The sequence below is a fragment of the Zeus faber genome, assembly GCF_960531495.2.
Source record: "Zeus faber genome assembly, chromosome: 2".
NCBI lineage: Eukaryota > Metazoa > Chordata > Actinopteri > Zeiformes > Zeidae > Zeus > Zeus faber.
In genome coordinates this window covers 11,192,668-11,215,126 of record NC_137189.1, presented here as the reverse complement: position 1 = coordinate 11,215,126, position 22,459 = coordinate 11,192,668, and the positions used below count along the sequence as shown (strand labels likewise).

The window sequence follows — 22,459 nt, the reverse complement described above, 5'->3', positions numbered from 1 at the left end:
CGTGACGCTGTTTTGGTGCCAGAAATCTTAGCCCGCTATCCGTGGCGCCCATAAATAAAACTGGTTGAGGTGTGTGTGTGTGTGTGTGTGTGTGTATGTGTCTGCGTGCGTGCGTGCGTGCGTGCGTGCGTGCGTTCGGTTGCTTTTCGTCTTTCTGTCTCTCTTCTCTTTTCAATGAAAGTATATTACAGTCTGATTATAGTCAGTCGAGTAGTTCCCAGTTGTGGCACCCACTGTGTATTCTGAAAGGATTTGACACTGATGATCGATGTGTCTTTATTTTTCATCCTCCTCTATTTACTATCAGTCACTATTTGAATAATCAAAGTCAGAATTATTGAAACCCAATTTACTTATTTGCTTGTTTCACACGGTGTTCCTATCCCACTGCCTCTCCCTCTTCCCGCTTCTCTCCATCTCACTCTGTTGTACTCTCTACAGAGTGTGTGTCTTCGTGAGTGCATGTGTATGTGCTTCATAAAGAGAGGCTGTCTCACAGGCTGGCACCTCCTTGGGCTACACAAGGGAATCTTAACAAGGCATCCTGTCAAAAATCCAGGTTCTGATCAGCCGTCCCACCCATAACCCCCCCCCCCCCCCCCGCTATCCCAGGGACGGCTGCATGAAGTACAACTGCTGCTCAGGAGCAGTCCTGGGTGTGTTATCGCATATAATATAATTATTTAACTACTGTATATTCTCCCAGGGCCTTCCTCTGTTTCTTCCCCTGTTCTACTGAGAAGTAGACGTCGCTTGGCAGTGCTTGGCACAGTGTGGATCGCCTATTCACAAGAGAGACGGAAAGAAAGAATGTGTTTGTGTGTGTGTGTGTGTGTGTGTGTGTGTGTGTGTGTGTGTGTGTGTGTGTGTGTGTGTGGTGCTGAAGAAGTGCTAGACACATGACAAAGAGGGAGGGAACAGTGAGGAACCCTTGCATGCCAGGACAACGGTAACCATGGCTCCCCCCTGACGTCAGGGAGCTTTCAATCACACTCAAAGAAGGGAACTGATCTGTCGTGGAATATAGAATCACTTTCTACCGGTAACTGTCTGTCTATTTGATAAACGTATTCACATAGTCGACATCTCTGCGCATTGATTCATCAAGAGACGCACTGGCACATGCACTGTCCAAGCACATGCACTGTCCAAGTGTCCATGAATACATTTTGTTGACAAGTATGTCATACAATAATAGACAGGATCTGATGTTAAATCCCTTACACTGATAATGAGGGAGTTTGGCATGTCGCAGTCTTGGCTACCAAGCTGTGACAACCACCACAAGTGCCAGCATCCGTCTCTCTGTCTGTATGTCTGTCTGTCTGTCTGTCTGCCTATCTATTCCCTTAAAATTGTCGGAAAGTTGTACGCTAAATCCTGTGTTTTTACAAGAAGAATGATGCAATACTGTTAAATGCAAACTCCCACTAATGTACAATTAAATCTCCAAATTACACTGCCTGATAGGGTTGGAAGAAAATTGTATGGAAATTTTAATAGACAATATGTTTGTTATTTAACTATAGCATTAATAACAGATATGAATATAAATACCACTACCACCACCACAACTACAGCTTTGTAGTAAATACCTATAAATTAGACCTTTTTGCAGTTTTCTCAGGCAAGGGCAATTTGAAAACCGTACAGAGTTGCCTTTTATATCATCCCTATATACATTATACTTTACATTTGTCCATATAACTAGGCGTAATGATATGAATAACTAAGTATAATGTTGCTATTAAATTAATGAAAATAATCAACTAAGATGATCATCAACTTAAGATGATAATTTGTACATATCATTTAACTAGATAGAGATGTTTAAGACTACTTTTACATTTACAGTTAGCGCTTATTGTGCAGAATGCTGTGTTCTTACTAAAACCAAGGGCTGACCATTGATAGTAAAAAGGCAGCGTTTCACATAATATGAAATTACATAAGCCCCCCCCCCCCCGAGCATTCTAATAATGGACTTGGAAACCTGAAATCTCTGTCCAGGACAAGCTGGGTTAATTTAGCTATGAGGAGTCCAACTTATTTAACGGAGACGGACTGTCTAGATCAGTTGCCAGGCAGGGTTCGCAGCCTTGTGTGTAGACAAATTCCAAACATGTTCTATACATACATGATTATGATCATTGCGTTTAACTGAATAAGCCTCTAGTGGCTGAGGCGACAACGAGAGTTCCTGCCGGTGGGTCCGGGGCACATGGGAATCTCACGATGCAAGTTGCCCCCCATACACCTGTCAAGTGCCCTCTCCCCCCGGCCCACAGAGGTCCTCCTTCATTGGAGCAGGGCTTAGGATGCACACTGACAGCGCTCGCATGTGTCAGTTGCTCCCGCAACAGCCTCAAAATAGAAATTGTGTGCGTGCGTGTGTGTGTGTGTGTGTGTGTGTGTGTGTGTGTTACTTCTCACATGTGAACGGAATGACAGGACCACCCTGTTCCACCCAGAGGTCAAACATAATGGGAACTTGGAGTCCTCAACCTGAGCCAGTGGACCAGGGAGGTTCGTGGGTCCTCAACACCGCAATGTTTTCTCTTTAAGCTGTAACAGTCACCATAAGTCTGCATGTCTGAACCCTGAGCAGGCATTCAGGAATGCTCTCCAACTCTCTAACGTTTGCATTTCTATTTATTTTATAGGATGTGCCCTCGCGTTCACCTGTGCTGGACACGCGAGTCCATGGGTTTTGTAAAGATGTTGCCTAGCCGGCTGTCCGAATACCGAACACCGTTTCCTCAATAGTACCAGAAACACTCATTGTGTTCGCAACTTCACACTCGCCTTCTTTTTTTTTACCCACTTTGCCCATTTCACCCAAAGTCCCACCTGTCAGTCTAGAGCCGGTTCCATCGTCTGACGTACACTCTGTCCGTCCACCTGTCCCACCTGTCAGTGTGTCCACGGCCACACCTTTGAAGTTTCCATCTCAAATGCCATGATGATGAGAGTCTGGCGGGACCAAGCACAAGAGGTTGGAGCATCAAGGGCAGCCGGGAGGATCCTAAAGGGTGCTTGAGAATTTCAGCCCTCTCCGTTAAAATAGAATGGGGGCCCGAAAATCTCCCCTTTGAAACGAGACCTGCACGGCTCACCTTTCAAAACAAGAGTGGGGTGCTCTCGTGGGATTAGCGAGCGTTGCCCAGCGGAGTTGACCATAGTGGACTACTTAACATTTGGAAAATGCGCTTTGCAGTTTTTCTTCAATTGTGGGGTGGACCGGGCTGGAACAACAAAGACAATACGACGTAGTCTTGTTGGAGGTGGGCTCATGGGGTTTTCTTTCCCATGGCACGCTGGAAGAGGGAACATGACAGATGTTTCGTGTTGATCTTGGACCTGCGGGGGGGGTGACAGGCGGGAATGACACAAGGGTGGAGTAACAAGCTCAAAAGCTAATGGATATGACAAAAATGTGACATCCGTCTGTTAATACGTCCAAGTTCCTGTAGAAACCGTTTTTTGAAGAAAGCCTGGAATGCCACAAAACTCCATTACTGTTGTTCACAATGCTGATTATTATTATATCTCATTTAGAATGACCATAATGATTATAATAGTTTCATAATGGATTCAACCATCACCCTGTTGCTTTACACATCTACATCCAGTTCCATAATTATGAAGAGATGACGATGCACTTTCGAGGTAAAATTTAGGTCTGTTTCCTCGTACCACATGGCCTTTCGCCTCAGTTTGATGAGTCAGATGCAACGACGACAGTGATAGTCTGCAACGGAGGGAGAATACTAAATATCTGGCCCACGTCCAACAGGGGGGGGATACGAGACAGACGGGAGTCTGTGGGGTTCCTCACAGCAAAGCAACTGTTTCTCACTTTTCTTAAAAAAACAAAAACAAAAAAAAAAAAACGAAAAGAAAAAAAGATGAAAAAGAAAATTCTAATCACAGACCATCCCAACGTTTACCTTTTCTTTGGTTGTTCAATTTGACTCAAGAGATCATTTTGGTCATGTGTTGCTGGGGACAATACATATTGCTGTGCCACATCCAGTTTGCTCGGTGTGTACAGTATGTGAGTTTCATCAAAGACGGATAATTAGGCATGCATGAGTAAAACAGCGTTCTGATAATTCATAATGCAGTTATTTTTCAGTTCTGCTGCACTATTCAAATGAGATAAAGTGTTTGATTTATGAAACCTTGAGACCAGTTTGCTTTATCCCATTGTAATAATGCAGTTTCTATAATAAACACCTATAGTAAAGCTATATCTACATCTATGTCTCTAATTTTTCTGCTTTGACTTATCTGACTCGATGAAAGAATACACAATTTCCATTTGGAAGCGTCAAGCCTATAAATTGGATGATTCACGGGTCATTATGGCACTAAAGTGACACACAGACGTTATTACCCTAATGGTCCAGTAGAGTAGGCTTAGCAAGGCCCGTCATATGAGAGGCATTAATGGTGTTAGGCCGATGATGGTAACAGCATGGGTGAGGTCATCGCTGGCTCCCGCTGCTGTGAGGTACCCTGTCTGCGAATCTCAAAGTTGCTGCAAATACTCACAAGATGTGTGAAAATGTATAGACACCACATGTAGGGAGACATTAAAGGATACATGCAAACTCCACAGGGATTTTTCCCTCTTTAACACAAGCGACAGAAGGTGAACGGCATCACCTCCCGGATAGGTTCCACTGCACTGTAGTCTACACATGAACATACGCATTAACAAGTAAAAGCTTATCGAAGTACCCGTGTGGTTCTTATTTTTCTATTAATGACGAGGATGCAATTGAATGCAATTAAAAAAAAAAAAACCTGAATAGTGACGGACAACAAAAGCAAGGCTATAAAGGATATTGTCCTGTGAACATAGGGGGTTAAGGGGATGCATGAATACCACCAAACTATTTCAGGAGGGAATGGAGATGGTGTCCATATTTGATGTCTATGTGTACTTTCTATGGTGTGAAGAGGAACGGTATACAAGTGATTTGACTGGAATAGGATACGATGGGGGTGTACTGTATGCCTTTGCAAAGATGTATATTATGTCTCCCGTCTGTCTGGCCGATCACATACTGTACATTCTGCGAGGCGGGAGAACCCACTGACCCCTCTGCATTGCATTCATTATTCCTCTCTGCTATAGTGCCATACCTGCTGCTTTGAAGTCCTTTTTATTCCCTTCGTCTCTGGCTGACATACTGTAAAGCCACTGGCACATGCACATTTCTTAACGAACAACGCATGCATCACTTCTGTGGACACTGCCACTTCTATTTGTGCTCCTCGGTCACTGTCCCTTGCAATGAAGCCACGGAAGGCTAAGTTCTGTTCATCTCTATGTGTGATTTATGGTCTTCTAATGAGTCCTTTCATCTGAATATAGCATGGCTGCTTTCTGGGATTTGGCCTAACCTGAGTGATTATGTGTTCCACAATGCCAGCAGAGCGAAAATGCTGGGATGTCTTTAGAAGCAGGTTTTGTTGTCTTAAGAAGACCACTTAGATATCAATTACTTTTTCCATGTTATACATTTATACATGGGATATGGTGCTAAATCCATGCTGATGATTAGGGGGGTACGGACAGAAGCCCAGCCCAGCCAACAACTTTACACGTGCCTATGCTAAAAGGAGAATACACCAGGCAGCCATAAATCTCCATAAAGCAGCTCCAAATGGCTCAGTTTGCTCCTGAGCTGCAAAAACCACCTTGACTATATGCCCTCTTCTGAGCATCTCCATTTAACAAATGTGCTTATCAAAATATTTATCTTTCAATGTATACTAGGACATTAGATTTGAAGATTAAAGGACAATTCACAATTGAATTAGTATTGTTGTGCTGTGTGTGTGGATGCTTAAGTAACATGCTAAACAAATGATGGTCCGTGGTTCTAAACTGGGGTGTGGGGACGCCCACGGATCCGACTAGTGGTTCCAGGGGGTCCAGAGCATAATCATTAACAGTTAAAGTTCACCATTATTTCATTTACAAGGCATTAGCAGCAGAAATAGATGGATTAACCACCAAAGCAGCAGCGTGGGTCATAATGTTGCAGCAATACAGTAATTAAAATGTATAAAGCAGTGGCTTAAAGAATTCAGTGAAACTCTTTGGAAATAGAAAACACAGCTTCGAAATCGCACTGTGGATTATTTAAATTAAGTTATTTCACTGGCCTTACATGTGTCCCTTGTCTCGCAAATTTTGTCTTAAAAATGTTAAGGCAATAGCACCATCCTGTGGAAAATTTAAGCTAAACCTGTGTTTGGGATCAAATTTTTAGCATAAATGAAAAATGGGATTCTTCACCTCTTAGAACTAACCTTATACATATTAATTAATCCATCACCATGCACCATTAAATCTTATAGTTTAATGTTTTCACAAAACACCACAGGAAAAACATCACAGGAAAAAGGACTTCAACTTAGTAATTAAAATGTGACGAAGTTGAACTTTGGTAAAAACATTATCTCCAAGATCAAAAAGATAGGAAAAAAAAAAAAAAAAAAGTTTCTTGAAGCAAATGTTTACATCGACTCCACTGTTTTGATAGTATTCTTTTAAGAGTACGATGCCTAAGAAATAGAAAGCCAAATTTAACCGGCTATATCGGGCTGGAACCTTTCCGGTGGCCATGCCAGGAGCCTTTCATCGTCCCAAACACGGCTCATAACACAAACATGTTGTTGTTATTATAATAACAGACTTCTGCTTTGATATAGAAATAGAGTTAAAGTAATCAGCCTCAAGGACACACACACACACACACACACACACACACACACACACACACACACACACACACACACACACACACACACACACACACACACACACACACACACACACACACACACACACACACACACTTTCAAAGTGAGTGGTTTTAGGACAAATTATTATTTAGGCACTAAGTTAGTATGTTTGCAGTTTGAAATAACTGTTGAAGCAGAAAATACAGAAGCATATTCAGCCCTCTTTACCGGTTATGCATAAGGTTGTACATTTAACTTAGCTTGTTCAAAAACAGAGTCCACTGGAATCCATCATATTAACCGTTAAGTCAAAAAGCTAGAGGAAAAGAAAAGGCGGGAGCTGTTCATATGCGCTGATGTATTGCGTCCGAGAATACCTTGTCTACCTTTTCTAACACTTTGTGTAACTCTGGGGCTAAATTAAGCTGCAATTACACTCCAGGTCTGGAGTTCACATTCAATTCAAAGGCGGGACTGAAAAGCCACAGGTCGCTACGGAGAGCAGCTCCATCACTATAAGGGATTTGGATGCACAGCAAGAGTCACGAGCAGTGGGGACATGTTGGGCCCTCTTTTGAGAACTTACTACGACGTCTCCAATCACATCTGTTTTTACGGTTTACATTCCTGTCAATTATATCTGATCCATGTCAGATGGCAGGAACTTTATTTTTTTAAACAATATATTGGTAGTGTGAATGTAGCATTGACTGCCCAACAAATACCAAGCGTACCACCGACCTAACGTGTTATTGATTATTGCTATAGCTAAAACTTATTTTAATGTTTTTAAAGAAAAACATCTTAACAGCAGGTGTAAGAGGCTTTTCCAGTAGTGCAGTGCAGGGTGTATAAGGGTGTAGCCACCTGTTTGTTTGTATGCCCACCAACCTTCACATAAATCCACCCCATTGTGAGTAGTACATTTACTTCACTAACAATCCCTCGAGCCCTTGATACTTTTTTTGCATGAGTGAATTAGGGTGTAACTGCCATAAAACAGCTACCGTCATCCCGCGTCACACCTCGGTCACAGTGCACTGTCCGTCGGGGCTGCGGGAGCGGACATTCGTGGCGGCGCTGGACGGCCCTCCTCCCGGCGGCATTCGGTCTGGACGGCTCTCCCTGAGATACCGTCCGAGCAGCTGCTGTGTGCTCCTCCTCTTCGTCGGCGACAGCTCAGTCCTCCCTCTCTCCGAGCCGGACCTTTCCTCCTCGCCCTCGCTGCTGCCGGATGCAAACCCGTATGCCAGGCTGCCGCTGGAGACCGCCCCGTCCTCCTCCCCCACCTCCTCCTCCTCTTCCTCTGGTTCTCCAGAAGAAGACGGCTGGCTGACCACCAGCTGGGAGAGGGACTCTTCGAGGGACGGAGGGGAGGAATCAGGGGGGCTGAGGAGGAGGCCTCCGAGGACCGTCGAAGGCCTAACCGGGGGAACAGAGGCCATCAGTCCAAAGACCGCAGGTTGTGTTTGTTCGGTGGCGTCTGCCCCGTCCGCCGAGTGAATGCGCTCCACTGTTGCTGCGCTAGAATCTCGTAAATCAGGACCAGCGTTGGACTCTGGGTCGAGCCTCAGCCCCGCCACACCCTTCTTGGGGATTCCTACTGCGTCTCTCTTCATCTTCCGTCTGCGGCCGTGCTCGTTGCGGCGGTATTGCACCATGTTCTCCAGGTCGGCCACGTACAGGAATCCGGCAATCAGCATCTCGGTGCTCTTCTTGCCCTTGGAGAAAGCCTCCTCCAGCTCGCAGCTTGTCCTCTCGTCATACTGCCACCAGCCGTTGCGTCCCTCGTAATACCAGGCGTAGTCTCTGTTCGAACCGCCTCCCGTCCTGTGGCCTCGCCCGACGCCGGCCGCTGCCGCTTTCAGCTCCTCCGGGGAGAGGAGCAGCGGGCGCTCCAGGAAGTCCTCTGGGATCTCCTGCCGACAGAGCGCACAGCGCTTGCTGTGCCAAGAGGCTCCTTTCACACAGAGGAAGCAGAAAACATGGCGGCAGGGCAGGCGGACGGGGTGGACGCAGCCCTGCAGGCAGATGGCGCACTCTGGGACAGGGGCGGAGGACGGAGGGTCGCTGATGCAAGCTTCATCCACTTTTAGATTGGAGGGAGTTAAGGAAAAGCCCACTTCTCCTGAGCCGGCCATGCTGGGAAGAAAGAGAAGTATTACGGAAAAGCTGACAATACAGTGTAACATAGATGGAAATAGAACCATGTGAGCCAGGGCTATCGCGTGCTGTTCTGTTAACATTCGGAGGCAGGCCTACTCATGTGGCGGCCCGCGGGACTAATTGTCCGACCTATTCATTCAGACTGGACCATAAACAATGAACTGTATTTGCATGACCTGTAGGGCTTTAAGTACCAACAACAATGTGACTGCAGAAGCAGTATGCATTTAGGGATATGAAACACAAGAACATTATCTCAAAATGTATTCTTTCATTTTTAGCTTTTTTATAAGTTGATAAAGATAATTTGAGGAATATGATGTTTTGCTTTTTTTTTTCTTGTTTTTAAGTGTAGCTACACTCTCAACAATGGAAATTGCTTGAATTTGTCAGCTTATAAGCACGGCCCCTGAAAGCGAATGAAGTTGAATAGCCCTGTTGTAAGGACATGTCTCTAGTGCATGATAATTACTACCATCAGGTTTTCTATAGCAACCAGTAAATGAAAACAAGTCTACCACAAGCAACAGCCTTTCCTACTCAGAAAAACATGTTTTTCTTCCAGGATTCAAGTCAACATATAATGACAAAATGAATACTATGTCGCTGTTAGTTTTCATTCATTTCAGGGCACTTTGATGTCATAATTCCACATTTATTTATTTAAGGGGACTTTTAATTCATAATGCCACTTTCATTTCATAATGCCACATTTCCCATCCTTATACAAATGAATAGGGCGTGGTTATCTCACAGACTCAGAGACTCGCATTCAGGGCCACTCCCCCAAGCTGTGGAGCCAGCGGGCTGGCCGTCGCACTGTGCCGGAACAGCTGTCAGGCGTGGTGTACAGGCTGCGGCTGGTTGAGCGGAACCGGGTGGTGACACTCCACCGTGACCGGCTCGCTCACAGCCAGCCCCTGGCTCCAACCGAGGAGGTATCAGGGGCGCCGAGCAACCACAACTGTTGCGTAGGAGAGCGTCAACGGCAGCGTGGCGTTCCCCGTCTCTCCGCCTTCTCTGAATGTGTGAGATAACCACGCCCCATTCAGCTGCATTTAAGGATTGAAAATGTGGCATTATGACATAAAAGTGCCATGGAATAAATAAATGTGGCATTATGACATAAAAGTGCCATGGAATAAATAAATGTGGCATTATGACATAAAAGTGCCATGGAATAAATAAGTGTGGCATTATGACATAAAAGTGCCATGAAATAAATAAATGTGGCATTATGACATAAAAGTGCCATGAAATAAATAAATGTGGCATTATGACATAAAAGTGCCATGGAATAAATAAATGTGGCATTATGACATAAAAGTCACCTAAAATAATTAATAAATAATATTTTGAAAACTCTCCCTTTTAAAATAAAAAAACGATTTATTAAACTATATTTAGTCGTCTATATTTACATCTATTTATACACTTAATGCCTAATTTATTAATTTCACAGGAATATTTATTAATGTATTTATTTACGTATTTATTCAATATTGACTTAAATGGACCTTTGTTGTGTCGCAGTGGAAACGATGTGACAGGTTTGTTTCAGTTCAAACACAGGGCAGGCCCTGTCCGACACACCCACACCGCTATGCCCACGGTTTTAAACAGCATTTGGGATTCAACATTCAAAAAAACAGTTTTTAAAAGCTTTATTATCAGCTATTATGAACGATTGGCGTCTATGTCTGGGATCAAAACACAACTAAATAAGGACAACAACCAAACCGACGCTGTGAGCCGACGTGCTAGCTGTCGTTAGCTTGTGAGCTAACTTTTACGCGGTTCGCTTTCTCCTTGAAGTCATCCGTGGACACTCACCTCACACGACTTCTCGCACAGTGTCTTCGCGGAACAGGAGACGTTGTTAGCGACAAACCTTCATTCGATGAGAGAACCCGTTCACAGCAGCTGACATGTTTTCACAGCAGCTGACATGTTTTCCCAGCAGCTGACATGTTTTCTAACTGCTGCGTTCAAACCGCAGGCCACGCCCCCTCCCGTCACGTTAGCTCATTATGATTCTGGACGAGGAGTGATCATAATCATAATCATAATCATAATCATAATCATAATCATAACTTTGAGTCATAAAAGGCAAAGCCAAAAATGCAATTAATAAAGATAAAACAAGTTATGTCGATAGAAACAACACTTTCCTGAAATGGGTTAGATTTGCTTTCAGACAACCTTCTTTAATTCTATTGAATGTAATATTTTGCCAAATAAAAGCATTCAAACCCGAGCATTTTTTACCACAAGAAATGTTTTTCTGTATTTAATTGTGTCCATTACGCACATTTTAGTATTTTTAGAGTTTATAGAGCTCATTGTGCGTAGTTGTTTCTGGATGAATTTGATGTGTGGATGAAGAGGGGGGGACCGCTGACGCTGACTTGAGTAAAATAATAGATTTATTACAAAAGAACAGCATCAGACCAGACCTGCCATGGACGGTCCGGGAGAGAACCGAGCCGGATGGATTCTCTGCCGGAGGAAACTCGGGCAGGTGCTTTTATGCTAAGCCAGAGACAACGTTGACCCTCTGATTCCCCTGCATAGGTCACCGTTCACGTTTTCACCTCCCTTATCAGCGGGACCCCTGACAATGGGCTCTGACAATGGCATCGTCTGTTAATAATTATTATTTCATACAATGGCCACTGTCTTGGGACGCTACTCATTCCCAGACACCTCATAATCTCCGGGTGTCATGACATTTCACTGCATGTACAGTATGTACGACCGTATGTATGTGACAAATATCCTCTTGAACTTGAACTTGAATCCATGTCATTGTAACTCATCTCATCCGGAATATGAGGAGTGAGTGTTTGTGACAGCTATTTCCATAATTCACTTCAATGTCATTTTCTTCAATGAAATGAATTAGTTGGTATTGGTTTATAGCATCATTTGCATTACAACACTCATCTTGACTGCATAATGATATTTTAATAATCACATTTAAGCAACTTTGTCAACAAATGAACTGATCAATTGACCGGGCTACTGTACATTTTAATTATTTTTGATATGTGTCAACATTTGAGGTGAAGGTGTTTTGACTCCATGTCCTGGTCCGTGAGCTTTATATTTTCGATGTAGATGGATGTTACTGAGGTGTCCTTAAATGTTTTTAACATATTTTCGCCATCCTCTGTTCAACTGCGATCTTCCTAGAACACAGGAAAAAAAAAGAGATTGGATCAGACACAAAATTCGATTTGAATATTGAATATTTATATAGAGGTAAGAGAGCAAATATGACCATTGCCTTCCTATATTCCCAGCCTGCATGAATGAATGACTGTCACCAAAAGTGAAAATATTTTATCATGGTATTTATTGTAATTACTTGGATGATTCTGCTTTTTGCGGATTTTCTTGACTTTCTCGTCTCTGAATCGCGTGCACGGGGAGTATCCACAGACAGGATGCGGGGACGGGGGGACTTTGCACGCGCGTGTCTCCTCTTCTGGGAGGAATGAGTGTTCTTCCTTTGACCACATGAACCACACTCCCCTACTTCACAGTGCCCTCAATATAAAGATACAAAAGAAACAGGCAACAAATAAGAGGAAAGTCATATTGAAAATACAAATTCAATCAAATGTTGAGAAGAGTATGCATGTATGCATCGGTACATTACAGGTTCAGACAACACTCCACCTCTCATCAACATAATGTGAAATTTAGTTTTTGGTGGTGAATGCACAAACGTACAGTGTGCATGAAGAGCACCAGGTTAGTTTACCCACCTGTGCACTCTCGCAGTGCAGGATTTGGTGTCAGGCCGCGTGGACAGCTGTCTTCACATCTGCCCCGGAACAGAAAGTGTCCGGGAGAGCAGTGTGTGCAGAAAGTCCCGCTGAAGCACGACGCACAATGCTCCCTGCACCCTGCAAACAGTGGGAAAACGGCGGTCTACACTTTTAGAAGTGGTAGCCAAGTTGGCAACCATGAACCACCATCAGCGCTTGGTTGCCAGGACTGAGAAAATGGTTGCTGCATTTTAATCATTTGATAATTGAGTGATAGCGAGCCTATATCATTATAATCCATGTTGCAATATTCTCTTGTTTCGCCATTTTGGTGGGCGACCAGATTTGGGCCTTTGCCACTGTCTCACGTGATGTTTTCATATGTTATAAAGTAGTAATAAAGGTGGTGTACCTCTGCATATTAAGAAGCTTCCTCCAAGGAAAATGAGTTATCCCGACGCAATGATTTACGCTGTCAAAAACGGTGGAACAAGTCAGAATACTGAAATAATCATACAGGATTTAATCTAATTCAGGGGGCAGTAGCGGGTCGTCTAGTAAGCAGAAGGTTGCTGGCTCGATCCCACGCTCCTCCTGGTAACATGCTGATGTGTCCTTGAGCAAGACACTTAACCCCTAACTGCTCCCCAGACGCCTCTACATGGCAGCCCACTGCTCCTAGATACGTCAGATACTAGGATGGGGAAATGCAGAGAAATTGCGAATTTCCTCAAACTGGGGCTGATAAGGGTTTATAATAAAAAATAATTTGGCAACCATTTTGTCAATCTCAGCAACCAAAAGGTGATGCATAGTTGCCGTCTTGGCAACCACTCCTAGAGGCTAGTGTCGGGCCCTGATTATTGCCTCGCTTTTATGACCGGTCATTTTAGATAACGACCACATTTTTCCAGTGTCCCTGCGGAGTCGGTGGTACGTACTGATGCAGGTGTTGACGTGCAGAGAGCGCACGCCATAGTGTCCACGGGGACACGAGTACAGACAGACCCCTCTCTGCCTCATTCCGTCGGGCTCCAGGTACAGGAAGAGGCGGGGCTTACAGGACACACAGCCATTCAGCGCAGAGCAGCCCACACACCCCATCTGACACAGTCTGCCCACAGCTGAGTTACCTGCCATCAAATAAAAGGGCATTTAAGTAAGTGTTTATTGGTGTGTGTGTGTGTGTGTGTGTGTGTGTGTTTGCAACCCTGCATGGGTGTGAGTGTGATGGCAAAAGTCGGTTTATTCTATTATTTTTCCAGATTTCAAAGACTTTGATGCTTGACTCCAAGCTCACAATGGTTAAATGAGTCAATCGAACACCTTTCAGGCAATAACTCACTGAATGCTTTTATAGTTCTGACAAGAATGTCAATCCTCAAGAGCCAAGGCATGAGCGTTGTTGTGTGGTGTGCTGTGTGACAATTAAAGATTCTTTTTCATTCTTAACAATTTAATGTCTGCATAACCCATTCAAATATTTGAACACATATTTCCCTGAGAGCCAAAAGAACGCTCTCATGTTCTTCATATGTAGTGACCGTGTGCTGATTTCAGTCTCTTACTAAGAAAAATAAAGTCATAATCAAGTGCATTCCATATATGCTGTTTAATAACAAAATTAGTTATTGGAAATACTCACGTCTTTGACGCAGGATCTTTGTGTGATCGTATGATTTTGTGAGCTCCATGAAGTGCAGCATCCAAAAGAATAACGGTATTCGCATTTTCCCTCAGTACCGCAATGCACTCAAGTTTTTTTTAAATTTCTTCATCCAGACGTTTCCACCTTGCGCAGAATCGCGACTCCCATAGCGACGAAATGGAAGTCCCTTAAATGTTCCACTCAGTGTCTGTGCACCCAATGTGGAGACACCGGCTTTGGCAGAACCAAGAGAACGGTCAGTGACGGAGGTTTTCTGGAGCTTCTAAGCATCTAATGGACGTTTGTTGACAGATCTTAACATGAAAGAGAGAGTTTGATGGTGAGACAAGCATTACCCTCCTGGACACACCTCTCACTGCTCTGTTTGAAGCCCTCTTGCCTCTGGATCCTCCTCTTGATGCATCATAGCCCACAGAACGGGACTTTGTTGTAATATATAATATAACTGTCAAATGACTGAAAAATGGCCTCGCTTGAAAGTCACATCTGCTTCTGTATTTATATAATGCTAGACTATTCTTTTTTTCAGAGCTGTTAACAATGGAACTAAGTTTATTTCCCCCAGGAATGTATGAAAACCACTTCTTCACGACCAAAAGCAATTCTCAAACCTAAACGTAAGGTTCTACTTACTGAACACAATACACTGTAGGGACCAATAGAACATAATGGTTGACAAAGCCTCGGGGTTTCTCTGTGGTAAGCATCTTACATTCTTCTCTGTGTGTTTTGTATTTGATTTGTGTATCAGGGTTATCACCATATTGCAGACCGCTGATAGACCAATATCCAATATCCATGTCATTATCAGCCGGTCCATCTCAGCCGGCTCAACCTAATGAAAAGAGTGTGAGCGTGTGACTATGAATACTGAATAAAATCTCATTTGGTTCTGCTTAAAACAGACAAGCATAACTATGTTTGTGAGTCATTTCATCACTTTAGAAACGCCAGCGCTTCAAAGTGTAACGGCCAGATTGAATCATGACGATAGAGAGGCGAGAAAAACAAATCCACTGTCAAAAAAAACACACAAAAAATAAAACCATCCTGCTGTTTCTCATTTTTAACATTAACTTCAATTTAAGCCATGTGTTTGGGTGCCGTGCATCATCGATAAAGACGGTTTTCTACAAATAACATCCAAAGGGCTCATGATTTCAAAACATTCCAATGAAAAGTTCAACGGCAGAAGTGTCTTGAAGTAACCCGGTGTCTGAGATCTCACGGTGCTTTATCTTCTGTTTTTGGAACGTGGCGGTTCCTCAAACTTCCCCAAAGCAAGTGTCAGATAAGAATTCCAGCCCAGGAGTTCTCACGATGCGGCTGAGAAGTTTTCTTGGAATTTGACAACAAAAATTCAATTCACTTCGTTATCGAGGGCAAGTCTATATATTTTCTGGAAGAAATATAGACACAAAAAAAAAATTGCTTTTGAATCGGCCTTTTTTCATTTGTTTCACGGTGAAACAGATGCGTCGGGAGGTGACGTGATGAAAAACCAAGCACTCTGGACACAAAAATGAAAACATCTCCTGACAAACCAGGGCTGCCCGTTCAACAACTTCTCTGTTCCTGTATCATCTGGAAAAATGTCAAAAGTGGAATCAGCAGGGCCCTCGCACACCGCACGTGATTTATTTGCGGCAGAAAGGGCTGGAAGTGCCTGCCAGACGGGCGGGGCCTGGGAGGAGTAAGGGCCCAGATTGTCAGCAGGCGCCGTGTTGAGTCAATCACATGAACATGTTCAAAATTAATTGACATACAGTATTCACAGGGAATGTGAAGTAATTCGTTTTAAAAAAGTACACAATGCCAACCATATTGCTCACATAGTAATTTTTAACTATTATATTTTAGGTTGTTTTTTTTTAATCAAATAAATCATTTCCGTAACGTGTCCAGACACAAAATGGTTTAATCACATATATGTATATATTTATATACACATACTTTCATACATATAGTTAATAAGTTCATTGATATAAGACTTGCTGCATGTCCAAATTGCACCAAATTCGACACTGCACGTCCTTGGTTCCCCACTGATACACCCGCCAAGTGTGAAATAGATCGAATGAATGGTTGTCAAGATAAACAAAGGACATACAGACAACATACAACTTCCTTCCAATGCATGCCATCAAAATTGCAGTTTAACAGAATGTAAGGATAACTTTGCCATATAAACTCAGCACCAAATTTGGAAATACAGGCATATTAGAACTTCGGGAGGATCAGCCAAGTCCAGGTTTCTTCAGGCAACGATTTAGTTGCGTTTATGTGGACTGCCCGGCGCTCGGCTTACCATGCAGGGGTCTCCTCCTCGCGCTGGCATGTGACAATGAAAGTGCAGCGTCGCTTGCCGGGCGTGCATCTCGTGCTTCACATTTTGGATGTCACAAATCACTTCTCTTAGTGGAAGTGGATGATGTCACAAATAATAATAATCTCAGGACATACATACAGAGATTCCTGCCTTTATAGTTAGAGTAGTGCATGCCCGGTCAAAACGTAAGACTTTCGCAGACATTTCAATGTCAAAATCTAACAATATGCCGATGATATTCCGCTCTGTATTCCACAATGGAAGGTGAAACTGCAGGTAAAAGTCATACGCCGGGGAAAGACACTTTTTGTGGACTTGCTCCGCCCATTTTATCGAGGATGCATCGGTGGTGACTTGTGTGGACTTGGGACAGCCAAGTATCCCAGAATGCATTTCGCACCAAGCAGTGGTAATGGCAATGGTCCCCGGGAGTCTGTACTCCCGAGTCGGACTTGCCAAGTCTGAACTACCAAGTCCGCAAGTCTGGACTTCACGTACTTGGTATTGAGAAACAACCAGAGATAACAACCCAGTAACAGACTGGCAAAGCAAGGCTAGTTGAATATTTGAGTAAAGGTAAACAAGTTGTACTCTAATAATTAGGATGATAGAAGGATTTATCGAAACATTGTGTTAATATGTGATCCATCATTGGAACTTAAGTGAAAGAAAAGCAGAAATATCAGCATGAAGGGTTAACATGTGGGCGCTACAAACCTAGTGCCCCGTCTTCCCATGGTAACCGAACATAAACAGGACTTTGCTGTGATCACTAAGATAATAACAGTGAGGAAGGTGAAGTTCCTACAAGACAGAGAAGATTGAAGTATGAGCAATAGAGGAAGGACAAGGAAGGATCTAGAAGGAACGTGGAGGGTAAATCTAAACCATATGGATGAGACGGAGGACTTCAGTTGGTTTTCTTTTCACATTTTCCTCATGTCTTGCACACAAATTCAGGCAGAGCAATTGTGCCGTTAAATTTATGTCTAGTACGTATGAGTTTTTCCTCATTTGTTCCCTTGAAACATCTTGATCTTAGCTCTTTAGATTCAGTGAGTTTGAAGGGCTACAGCCCAAATGCTGAATTGCCACGTAAAAAGGCCACAAGAGTGACAATAAAAGCAAAGCAAAATGCATTTACGCAGCCGAATAAAATAATTAAAAGAATGAAATCAATTAAAAACAGTAAGAATAAGTGTTCCTCAGCGTATTATTATTTCTTATGGGTAGCGTATTACTTATTTCAATGGAATCTTGGATTTTACTATCATGACACCCAAAATGCACAAAATCAAAATAAAATATACCTATGTGCAAACTTTTCTTACCTGCATTGTCTTTCTTCCTAATTAGTTTCTTTCTTATGCACTTCGCCCAGACACAAATACATACATATAAAGATTCAACGTGGGTTTCTTTGAGCATTAGTCAAAATGCAAATATATATTTTTTAAAATACACAATATTTCCAGATCATACAGACGTTTAACCACAACAACAATTTTCATCACAATAATCAACTTGACACAAAACATAATAGAACCACCCCCATTACGTGGTGATCCACAGATCTTTGCAACACAGTTTTCCATATTGTTTGTTTTGCACAATTGGGGCTAAGAAGATTAACACATTGTCAAAGTCACAAATTTGTGTAATAGTCTTAGTATGGAAGAAAACACCGACTTGTGTGTTGTTTTTGGAGGCGTTATATAAAGTTTAATCGTTTATTTCAAGCAACATATAGATATGAGCTATATGTATGTCTATAGGTTTATGAGCTGTCTATAATTAAAAACAGCAGTTTGCAGAAAATGTTTTTAAGACAAACCGCTCTATAGCTGTTGGCACAACGACAAAGAAATACAAAACAAATTCAAGCCTAAACATCTGATATAAAAGCTATACACCAGTCCTTATGATCATTGTCGTTGGCTTCATCCTCTTGATTTTTTCAACACATTCTATAAAGAACGAGAAGAATAAATTAGAATAAAGCAGCCGTGACATTCCAACATCAAGAAATGGCCATTAGCTGGATAAATCAAAAGCAAGATAGAAATAGCTTATCTCCGGATCAGAAACCCAAAACTAAAACGTGTCTTCTTGGTTTCCAAGAACATGCCATCCCTGCTTCGTTGTCATTACAAGCATCGAATTTAAAGTCCATTGCCCTTGTTATGCAAGACAGTATGACCTTCCCCGCCAGTCCACTAGCTTTAGTTTACTACCAAAATGACTTCAAGATTCGAGGTTTGCAGCGTGGTTCGTCGTGACCATCGCATCTTACCTTGGCGGCCGCTTTGACGTGGCACGCTCTGGTCGTGGCTGATCTGTCTTCAAACGCGTTAATTCTCGCTTCCACTGCAACGCTTCTCAGGAACAGCTGCACGGCGAGCTCCAGCTGGGGAACGGGATCACACGCTCAGCTGCGTTAGCTAGCCACACGGCCCATTAGCCGGCCGCTAACTAGCATTGTTTTCTTCGTTCGTCACTCACCAGTGCATCCGCCGCGGGTTTGGTCTTAACCTGAGTCTTTGTTTTGTTTTTCAATATGGCTTTCAATTTGTTTCTGGGCACCGTGGTCGCCATTTCAGCAGCTCCGCAACACAATTCGACAACTCCACATGACAACCCTGCCGACCCCACGACGCGTACGAGGCTGCTGCGTTCGTTGTTTTGGTCTTTTGAATCTCGCGCGTCGCTACCGACGGGCGCATAAATATTACGTCATCGCGCGACGACCGAAAATAGAAGAAACGTAATGCTCGGACGTCACTATGCTCTAGCAGTTTATTAACGTATTTAAACACGCCGTGTTTGATCATTAGATACATGTTTTAATCCAAATAATAGATGCTGCTGCGCTTAAGGGTTATTATACGTATAATGACATATATAAAATATTGGATTTTATTTTATGACAAGCATATTTAACCACATAGAGACAAAGTAAAAAAAAAAAAAGATTGTCAAATATACAATAAACCTCGAAATAAAAAATACAACTTATTGACTAAAAGAAATAGAAGAATTGGCAACATACAATAAAACTAATAATTTAAGTTGTCACATATACAATTAAACCTCTTGAATATATATATATATAGACACAGATAGACAGATAGACAGACAGACAGACAGACAGGCAGACAGACAGACAGACAGACAGACAGATAGATAGATAGATAGATAGATAGATAGATAGATAGATAGATAGATAGAAAGATAGATAGATAGATAGATAGATAGATAGATGATAGACAGACAGACAGATAGATAGATAGATAGATAGATAGATAGATATATAGATAGATAGACAGACAGACAGACAGACAGACAGATAGATAGATAGATAGATAGATAGATAGATAGATAGATTGATAGACAGACAGACAGATAGATAGATAGATAGATAGATAGATAGATAGATAGATAGATAGATAGATAGACAGACAGACAGACAGACAGATAGATAGATAGATAGATAGATAGATAGATAGATAGATAGATAGATAGATAGATAGATAGACAGACAGACAGACAGACAGACAGATAGATGGATAGAAATTGAAGCGCCTCTGCACCCCAGCGCTTCGATGATGTCATTACATTTCCCAGCGGAAGGGGTCGAGCTTTCTACTTCCGGGTCATGTATCCACAACAATGGCGGCGCCCGGGAGAAACGCCGAAAGCATGAGTAACGTGCTGCAGTTTATGAAACTTATCGGACAACTTAAAGTAAGACTTTCACCGAAATGCGTTGTAATCAGTACGCCACGAGGCTTAGACAATCATTTTTGTCCAAGACTCTGTTTGCTAGTTCTAGATCCAATTGTATTTTTGCGAGAGTTGTTTACATAGTTACACAACCAATATTTCGACGTTTGCCCCGATAGTGTAAAGTGATACCCATTCCCAGTACCCAGTGTAAATGCGTACAGAATAACCTCAAAAAATAGAGCCTATCCATTCGAGGATTACGGTGAATTGTCATGTGAAATCAGCAAAGGCAGGGAGATGACAGAACGTTCACAATTCAGACTGTATCGATTATCCGAGAATTGCTAGTAGTGTGGCAATTCAAATGAACCCCCCCCCTCCCTCCCCACACACACACACACACACACACATTTATTCATCATTAACATCAGTATCGTCTATGACTTGACAGCGAGTATTGTTTTGTCTCTCACTGACCATCCTTTTTGCTGTGTGTGTGTTTGGAACGACCTCCAGCGGGTTCCACGGACTGGGTGGGTATACAGGGATGTGAAGCAGCCAGAAAGCGTTTCAGATCACATGTACCGCATGGCTATAATGGCGCTGACTATCACAGACCCCACGGTCGACAGGGAAAGGTACGTGTTACGGTAGGGTTACTCTTATGTCAGTTGAAAAACATCGTTATTATTGCTCTCGTTTTTGACAATGTTAAGTGTTTCTGAGAGAAGTATCCTCATCCTCTCCATCCTGTGGCTAGCCAATAGGAACATGGACGTCTTTTCCTCTGTCGGTTTAAATTTCTATTGATTTGACTCTTTTCATGTGACCGTACAACCTTCTGTCTGTCATAAGGTGTATGAAGCTTGCGCTGGTTCATGACATGGCAGAGTGCATTGTGGGGGATATTGCTCCGGCGGATAATGTCAGCAAAGCAGAAAAACACAGACGAGAGAAGGCAAGTGATAACTCACGTTATCAATATAAAATGTCATGCGTGAAGGTCTCTTCTCCTTTTCCCTTTTTTCTCATTCTCCATTCTCCTGCACCTCTCTCTTTCTGAATAACTCAGTATCGTACTTTTTATTTCTCATCTCTCCCCTTCGGCTCCAGGAAGCTATGAAGCAAATGACAGGTTTGCTGCAAGAGGGGCTCAAAACTGAGCTTTATGGACTTTGGGAGGTATGAGTGTGTATCTGCTAATTTGATGAATTTCATGTTACTGTACACACCACTCTATCTGTTGAACTTTTTATTTCATGTCCCTTGTCTGTAGGAGTACGAAGAGCAGAGCAGCCCTGAAGCCAGGTTGGTGAAAGATTTTGACCTCCTAGAGATGATCCTCCAGGCTCATGAGTATGAACAACTGGAAGAAACACCTGGAAGACTGCAGGAGTTCTTTGACTCAACTGATGGTTTGTCTTCATGTCATAGTTTGAGTTTCTCTCTTTACCTTGTCCTTGTTTAACACCAAGCCTTTTTTTTTGCCATTCCAATCATTCTTATTTCCATTAGGACGTTTTCAGCACCCAGATGTGCTTCGGTTTGTCGACTGTCTCAAAGAAGAGAGAAGCACTCACTTGACCAGGGGTGATGAGGCAAAGCATTCTGGGAAATCGCAGGGCACAAATTCAGAAACTACAGAGCCACATGCTTCCTGACCGTAATGCAGTCCCAAGCCACTCCCCCCTGAGCAGAGGGACTGAACAGCTGGAGTTTAACACAATCTGCACACATGCATTACATATCCAGGTCGTATTGGACTGGATGTGTCTGGAAGATGTGAAGAACTCAGACTGGCCTGCCTCTCCAGCGTCCCCTGTGGCTCCTCACCTCTTCTACGTTCTTTTTGTATTAGAAAAGTATGGACTTATGCTCAGTTTGAGATTTGGATAACATCGACATTTAAGGGGGAATCACTTTTGTTAGGAATACATTACATTTGAAGCATGTTATTTTAATGTTAATCAAATTCATTTTCCTTTCATGTGTGGTTGGCATGTTTTTACTATTCAATTGATCATTTAA

At 42.7% G+C, this 22,459-nt stretch overlaps 4 protein-coding genes across 5 annotated transcripts; 1 reads left to right on the top strand and 3 right to left on the bottom strand.

Annotated features, from left to right (window-relative positions):
• Positions 1-6,360: 6,360 nt before the first annotated feature.
• On the bottom strand, positions 6,361-10,909 carry LOC307248087 (E3 ubiquitin-protein ligase RNF146-B-like). Its single transcript, XM_080024305.1, has 2 exons — positions 10,765-10,909; positions 6,361-8,907 (listed from the first exon to the last, which is right to left on the bottom strand). Exon 2 carries the CDS (start codon positions 8,904-8,906, stop codon positions 7,785-7,787), a length of 1,122 nt encoding a protein of 373 aa, XP_079880431.1. The 5' UTR covers position 8,907; positions 10,765-10,909; the 3' UTR covers positions 6,361-7,784.
• A 1,045-nt stretch (positions 10,910-11,954) lies between these two features.
• LOC307246656 (R-spondin-3-like) lies at positions 11,955-14,664 on the bottom strand. Its single transcript, XM_080022642.1, has 5 exons — positions 14,353-14,664; positions 13,649-13,840; positions 12,705-12,845; positions 12,302-12,468; positions 11,955-12,122 (listed from the first exon to the last, which is right to left on the bottom strand). The coding sequence occupies exons 1-5, from the start codon at positions 14,435-14,437 to the stop codon at positions 12,108-12,110; spliced, it is 600 nt and encodes a 199-aa protein (XP_079878768.1). The 5' UTR covers positions 14,438-14,664; the 3' UTR covers positions 11,955-12,107.
• A 3,805-nt stretch (positions 14,665-18,469) lies between these two features.
• cenpw (centromere protein W) lies at positions 18,470-19,363 on the bottom strand. The gene is made up of 3 exons (XM_080022653.1): positions 19,208-19,363; positions 18,999-19,112; positions 18,470-18,672 (listed from the first exon to the last, which is right to left on the bottom strand). The coding sequence occupies exons 1-3, from the start codon at positions 19,298-19,300 to the stop codon at positions 18,646-18,648; spliced, it is 234 nt and encodes a 77-aa protein (XP_079878779.1). The 5' UTR covers positions 19,301-19,363; the 3' UTR covers positions 18,470-18,645.
• Positions 19,364-20,367: 1,004 nt separating this feature from the next.
• On the top strand, positions 20,368-22,107 carry hddc2 (HD domain containing 2). 2 transcript variants are annotated; one of them, XM_079996528.1, is made up of 6 exons: positions 20,368-20,449; positions 20,948-21,069; positions 21,287-21,389; positions 21,545-21,613; positions 21,708-21,846; positions 21,947-22,107. In XM_079996528.1, exons 1-6 carry the CDS (start codon positions 20,375-20,377, stop codon positions 22,090-22,092), a joined length of 654 nt encoding a protein of 217 aa, XP_079852654.1. In that variant the 5' UTR covers positions 20,368-20,374; the 3' UTR covers positions 22,093-22,107. The 2 variants fall into 2 exon arrangements, with proteins under 2 accessions (XP_079852654.1, XP_079852655.1); XM_079996529.1 differs by having other exon boundaries at positions 21,287-21,393; positions 21,549-21,613.
• The last annotated feature ends 352 nt before the right edge of the window (positions 22,108-22,459 follow it).

Coding starts and splice junctions, on each gene's coding strand:
- cenpw (XM_080022653.1), bottom strand. CDS start 19,300: ATGGCGACCACGGTGCCCAGAAACAAATTGAAAGCCATATTGAAAAAC. Junction 19,113..19,207: donor AACCCGCGGCGGATGCACTG/GTGAGTGACGAA, acceptor CCCGTTCCCCAG/CTGGAGCTCGCCGTGCAGCT. Junction 18,673..18,998: donor ACGTCAAAGCGGCCGCCAAG/GTAAGATGCGAT, acceptor CGTTCTTTATAG/AATGTGTTGAAAAAATCAAG.
- LOC307246656 (XM_080022642.1), bottom strand. CDS start 14,437: ATGCGAATACCGTTATTCTTTTGGATGCTGCACTTCATGGAGCTCACA. Junction 12,846..13,648: donor GCACGTCAACACCTGCATCA/GTACGTACCACC, acceptor CACTGTTTGCAG/GGTGCAGGGAGCATTGTGCG. Junction 12,469..12,704: donor TGCACTGCGAGAGTGCACAG/GTGGGTAAACTA, acceptor ACTGTGAAGTAG/GGGAGTGTGGTTCATGTGGT.
- hddc2 (XM_079996528.1), top strand. CDS start 20,375: ATGGCGGCGCCCGGGAGAAACGCCGAAAGCATGAGTAACGTGCTGCAG. Junction 20,450..20,947: donor AACTTATCGGACAACTTAAA/GTAAGACTTTCA, acceptor AACGACCTCCAG/CGGGTTCCACGGACTGGGTG. Junction 21,847..21,946: donor GTTCTTTGACTCAACTGATG/GTTTGTCTTCAT, acceptor TATTTCCATTAG/GACGTTTTCAGCACCCAGAT.
- LOC307248087 (XM_080024305.1), bottom strand. CDS start 8,906: ATGGCCGGCTCAGGAGAAGTGGGCTTTTCCTTAACTCCCTCCAATCTA.